At 42.1% G+C, this 6,159-nt stretch overlaps 1 protein-coding gene across 2 annotated transcripts in view; it reads right to left on the reverse strand.

The window, feature by feature from the left end:
• LOC308098482 (voltage-dependent calcium channel gamma-5 subunit-like) overlaps positions 1 to 3,183 on the reverse strand; it is a gene marked incomplete at both ends in the record, with an annotated part of 10,219 nt that extends 7,036 nt beyond the window's left edge. Inside the window, one exon of one of the 2 annotated variants that reach the window (XM_080446862.1) lies at positions 2,988 to 3,183. In XM_080446862.1, the coding sequence (XP_080302988.1) occupies positions 2,988 to 3,183 (196 nt within the window). Of the gene's footprint in view, positions 1 to 2,969 lie in introns of both variants that reach the window. The other variant, XM_080446861.1, reaches the window with a different exon arrangement.
• Positions 3,184 to 6,159: the final 2,976 nt, after the last annotated feature.

A 6,159-nucleotide genomic window follows, 5' to 3' on the forward strand; every position in this document is an offset into this window, starting at 1 on the left:
GTGTGTGTGTGTGTGTGTGTGTGTGTGTGTGTGTGTGTGTGTGTGTGTGTGAGTGTGTGTGAGTGTGAGAGAGAGAGAGAGAGAGAGAGAGAGAGAGAGAGAGAGAGAGAGAGGGGGGCAGGGTATTAGGATGTCTGCAGATGTACTCTGTGAAGTAATTATTCAGATATGATCCCATGGTGGAAAGAATTGCTTGAGGGCTTATACTGTTGATCCACAATCTTATTAGCGTTAGCCCATTAAAACACTTTCAACTTGGCCTCCCTATTTTGGGCATGTCATAGATGAAGCTTAAAAAAAAGAAAGAAAAAAAAGGAGTTGCATTGCAACATGTGAGCTTGTAGATCAGCTGTTTTCACTATTCATTGTATAACAAAGAATATAGGACGTAGCGGTTAATTTCACTTTTAAGAGTTCATATTTTCAGAGTCATTGCCAATAAGGAGTCTGGCTTCAACATCAGGGCTCAATTGACAAAGGAGATGAAATGTAGTGATCATTAGATGAAACGTTGCATGATGATCCTTAAAAAATAAAAAAAATCTGCCAAATAAGAACTTCACAGGTTTGGAAAATCCATTTCTTCTTGCGTTAGAATAACCTTTTATTTGACTTAAGAAAAAATGAGTGTAGTGATTCCTCCTTCAAACGAAATAAACTAGAAGAAATAGCATCCTACAGGCGTTTGGCCCGTTCCTCAGGGGCCTGTTCAAATATCAGTCAAGGCCAGACCATTGACAAGTTTGGAGGTAATTGGCAACTGGTCTGCTGTGGGAATGCAAATGCACAAACACATACCACGTTCCTGATTCTAGTTGTGAGATGAGAAAAAATAAAATGTGAACACAAGGGAGTTAGGGAAGTAAGACAGCAGGTAAGGGCAGAGGGTATAAGACAATTTAATGCTACCATTGCTATCACTTCTCTCTCTCTACCCCTCCTTCTCTCTATCACGACAACCCCCTTGCTCCCACACACTGTGGCCTTTGGCAGCAGCTTGGAATTAATTGACTGAACACATTGTATCCTTGCTGCCAGTCAACCATAATTGAATTAATGTAAGGTTAGGTCTCTGGGGTTTGCTGGGATCCCTTTGCTTGTATAATTAAGTTGTCAGATCAGTGTGAAAATGGCTTCCCCGAATCCATTTAGCTGTCTACTCTGCCAGCCTCCAGAGTAGCCTATGAACGCCCACCAACCTCCATCAAATACATTTTTGAAGGGAGAGTATAGACAAAATAAAGTAAACACAAATGTTCACATCGATAAGTGACTCATTGAGATGCAACTTAAAGAAAGAATGTTCGCCTTCATTTAAAGGAGAAATTGTTAAGTTGTTTGAAAAGAAAGATACGATGTGAGAGTTCAGTAATATGTTAATTATGCTTCTTCATTATCACATAAGATAACACATCTATACGTATCTAATATAAGTCATTTATGCATTTATTATTTGAAAAAAGAAAATAAAGAGAGAAACATCAGTAAGTACTCATATAGAAATTGCTCAGTGATAATGTCTGGCCACAATGACGATAGAGGCAAGGTTGAGATTGTTTGGATATGTGCAGAGGAGGGATGAGGAGTACATTGGGAGAAGGATGCTGAAGATGGAGCTGCCAGGCAAGAGGAAGGCCAAAAGAGGAGGTTTATGGATGCGGTGTGCAGTGGTGTAAAGTAAAATGTACTCGTAAGGGAGCATAAGGCAGTAGGGAGTCAGTAATAAGGGAGCATAAGGCAGTGATCAGCAAAACATATTAAACTGGCATAAAAAACTAAGAAGAAACACAAATGCGTGTTTGCTTACATGTTTATACTGTAGACAGAGGCTGTATACATCAACAAAGCCTATAACTAATAGCATTATCACTAACACCCAATGAACTCAAAGTCAGCATCGATACCAGCCCAAACACAACACAGTCACATTACGACTCTATGACAAAACGGCGTAGCATGATAGTGCACAGTGGGCTTTTCTGGGTCAAACACTGTGAGCCAGAACCGCTAAGTGGACCATAATGTCACTCAGTTGACCCTACCACACACGTTATCCCATTAGTCCTTTTATGGCTGTCCACTTATCTGTATGGTGGAAAGTATCTGCTACCTAATTCCAACCGAAAGTCCACCATGTTCACCAAGACTGGACGCCATGTCAGGGGTGGAACAAGTATAAGTGGAGCAATTATAGAACAGAGCAATTCAAGCAGACAACTGCAGCAAAGATCTCTTGCACATGGAATGACTGAATGAACCCTGACCAGAATAATAAAACTGTGATCACATAAGATAAATATTTCTCTCTAAATATTTTATCCCACGATTTTTGTAACCCATTTTTTTCACCCAGTGCCAATTGCCTAAGCTGTAATTCTGGGCGCTACTCTCCCTCTGCCAGCCAGGGGAGAGCCCCAAACTGAGCTCATGCTTCCTTCAATGCATGAAGAGTGAGCAGGCCGCTTCTTATCACCTGACAGGGGGAGTTTCCCCGGTTAGACGTAGCGCGTGGAAGGAACACATCAACACGTCATTCCAACCAGTTCCTTTCCCCTCCATCAGGCGCCCCGGCTGACCAGGGGGAGGCAGTATAGAGACCAGGATTACTGCATGTTTTTCATGAGGGTACCTACCCTAGGGGACACGGGGAGAACATGCAAACTCCGCACAGAAACAGACAAAGATTTCTGCATCAGAATCAAGAACTGCATCAAAACAATAACAGAGGAGGCAGGCATTTAAAACTTATTAAAGATGTCAGTGGTTCTAAACCTTTTCAGGTTCAAAATAATCACATTTTGAACTGGGGACCCCCACCCTGACAAGCACTTGGAATGTACGAGTTTAGGCATTACATTTTGTTTTGACTAGATTCCACAGATAAATATTGTGAAAATAGCCAATCTGCAAGCTCACAACGCCTCGCAACTTTGTGAGCTTGCAGATCGGCTATTTGTAGAAAAAGCTACTCAGTTCCCCGAACTCACCAGCCAGGAAGCACACCCTCCAGAGGCCAGAGTGGAGCGACGTGCGGATCTCTGTGCTCTGGTTGAGGGGGAGGATGACGCCCTCCTCCAGGTAGAGCCAGTAGTCTGTGCTGACGGCGATCCCCAGCAGGCCCAGGCCGCACACGGCGAACACGCTGCTTAGCAACGTCAGCGCCTTCCTGCCACATATGCTCATACCACAGTCTTGACAGCAGGGGGCGCCGATGGCAGAAAGAGGAGCTGGGAGGATAAGGAGACAGAAAGAAAGGAGAAAACTTGATTTCTATATTTTTCAAGCTTTAATAGTGCATTGTTTTTTTAAGATATTTTTAAGATTATTTTTTTGCCTTTATAGGATAGTATTAGTGAAGAGAGACAGGAAACGGGGAGCATACACAGGGAATGACACGCAGCAAATGCCGTCGGGCTCAGGACTCGAACCCGCGTCGCGCTGTCAAACTATATTGAGCCTAAGTGCAGCCTGTTGTCCTGAACCTGAAGTGTTGGGGGGAATGAAATCTGTCATTGTGTTCTGATTTGAATTTTTTGTTATTTTATATATATTTTTTAACAATATTCAATATGGTAGAGATATTTCATAAATGTATGAATTTGTTCCATTTTAATTTTGTCCTGGGAGGCAAGCTACGGCAGCTGCCATACCTTGCCAAACCAAATTGACGGCCCTGATCTCAGAGTTACAGACCTGTAAGTCCATTTGGAACCCCCCCAAGGAACCCTGAGCTTTTAAAACCACTGGTAGAGAACATCCATATTGAACAAGATGAAAAATATTCAGCTCAAGCTGTTTTTGCTGAAGCGAACAGAGCAACAGCCATTTGAATCCATGAAAAAACGTCCAAGAAAAGGGCATTCCCCAGTGAGCAAGTCTTTGCCTGGCTGGGTAGCCTACCCAGGACCGTGTCAGTGGTGGGATGCATGCATAAGAGGAACTTTAAAAGAGGAGCTTTTTCAAATGTTCTGTCACGTGACGTCCGTACTCCAGACCAGCGTCCGTGGGTACGCCACTTGAACGTGTGTGTGTGCGTGCATGCGTATCGGAATAAAGCGTTTCTCAGTTTGTATACTAGCTGATGGCCATCCTATTTCCATAAGTTGGATAGCTGCAGAGTTTGGCATGAAACGTGTTGAAAAGCTTACATGATGAGCTTTCAGTTGGTTGAGGGTGAAAGTGATACAGTTTTGAAACTGTTTTTCCCTCCCAGACCAATATCGCTGTTGTTTCTATGAATACAAATGCAGCCTGTTGTTGGCCTCTTCCTGCGACAACCAAAGCCAAGCAGAAACTAATTGAACATGTTGACAATGACAGGCTTGTGTGAAGTCAAAGTGCAACACAAGGCCCTGAGATTTTGATTGGACGTTGTTCAATGAGTGTGTAATTAAAGTGGTTGACCTTTGCAGGTGGGAACGTTGCATTTACATGACATCACATGTAATACTTCACAGCTTTTCTGGCACACTTCATGTGTTCACTCATTGAACCATAATCAATGTGACTTTTACTTCTACTCCACAAGGTAAATATTGTACTTTTCACTCCACTACAATTAATTATTTGAAAACTTTAGTTACTAGTTACTTTGTAGATTGATTGATTATTATTACAAAAAATACATTAACCACTTCAGCCCTATATACATTTCGGCCATTTGAAAATAGCTGATCTGCTATTTTCAAAAGATTTGTATATATATTTAAAAAATTGTGAAATGGGACATTCTGCAGAATGAGTACTTTCTACTTTTGGTGCTTTAAGTACATTCTGATACCAATACTTTTGTACTTTTACTCAAGTAAATTTAGAAATCCGGACTTTTACTTGTAACACAGTATTCCTACATTGCAGTATTGATACTTTAACTTTTTTTTAAGTAACAAAATTTGAGTAATTTTCCCACCACTGGTAATTACCCCAGGAACATAAAAGAGAAAATGTAACCTTACACTACCATAATTATTTTTTTTCCATGTAAAAACAATTCAGATCAATTCTAACCAGTGTAGTTTGTAGTTAAATCTTTTAAATCCTGGTTCGGTCTCAAAGTCCCTGAACACTGCGAGAGTCCTGGGATCATGAACCCCAGGTCAGCAGTTGTGCAGGAACAGGAGATGGTAATTGTAGGCAATTGGAATGCAGGCAGGCATAAGCAATCAATCAGAATTCAGCCCAGTGCAATGGACCAGCATTAATGAGGAACAAGAACTCAGCACAAATCATTAAAACCTCAGGTGTCCCTTGCTGTGGTACAATCAGTGGCCAATCAACAGAAATATCCATGCGTATGTTCTATTTTCTGCCTCTTAGCATCAAGCATTGACTTATAATGTCCGTAGGTGTCCCAGCAATGCCAGCATGATATGGTTGCCTCTAAATATATATCTACACCGAGCTTCCACTTCCACGCAGGTGGTAGCCAACCCTTTGAACACCCGCTTGTCCCTCAGGCTCAGGGGTTATCGCCATGCTGGCTTGTGGTGGACATTTTTGGCAAAATTAAATGTTTGCCATGGACATGTAACTCTGAGTGTGTACAAATGGAACCAAATGGACCCATAGGGGTCCCTGAAAATAAAAAAGTTTGCGAACCACTGTGCTAGTGGACTCCTAATGTGTCATAGTAAATCAGGGTCATACATGTTCTGAAGAAAACCTGGGGACTGACATTCAGTAATTGTGTCTTGGGCCAAGTCTTGCCACAGACAAATGTGTACGGACATATTGATGACCCCTGCCAGGCGCCATACAGACCTTACTTTTTCAGACTGTTTCACAATTATCATCACAACAGAAGGGATTCACTCTGATGCACTTTCAATGTGGGGCTTGCTGCTCTTAGCGATCTTATTAGGGAACTCGGTTAGCTAGTCTGAGAATATGCAAGGCTCACAAGGGAGGCACTGTTTTCCAGCACAGAGCTGAGGAGCAGCTGGGGGTGTGGGGCGATGGTGGGATTTTTTTTCTTCACACAGAGACCCTGTGTTCAGATCAGTGATGCTCTCAGTTTGAAAACAGCTTTAAAAGGGGTTTTATTACAGTTCAGACACACAGTACAGTTAGTTGTCATATCCAGAGCAACTTGCAGTGAGTGATTAAGTAAACATGTTTTCAGTGTAGTGAGGGTGATGACAATGTGATGATGTACACAGT

The sequence above is a fragment of the Gymnoscopelus braueri genome, assembly GCF_963280865.1.
Source record: "Gymnoscopelus braueri genome assembly, chromosome: 2".
Classification (NCBI taxonomy): Eukaryota; Metazoa; Chordata; class Actinopteri; order Myctophiformes; family Myctophidae; genus Gymnoscopelus; species Gymnoscopelus braueri.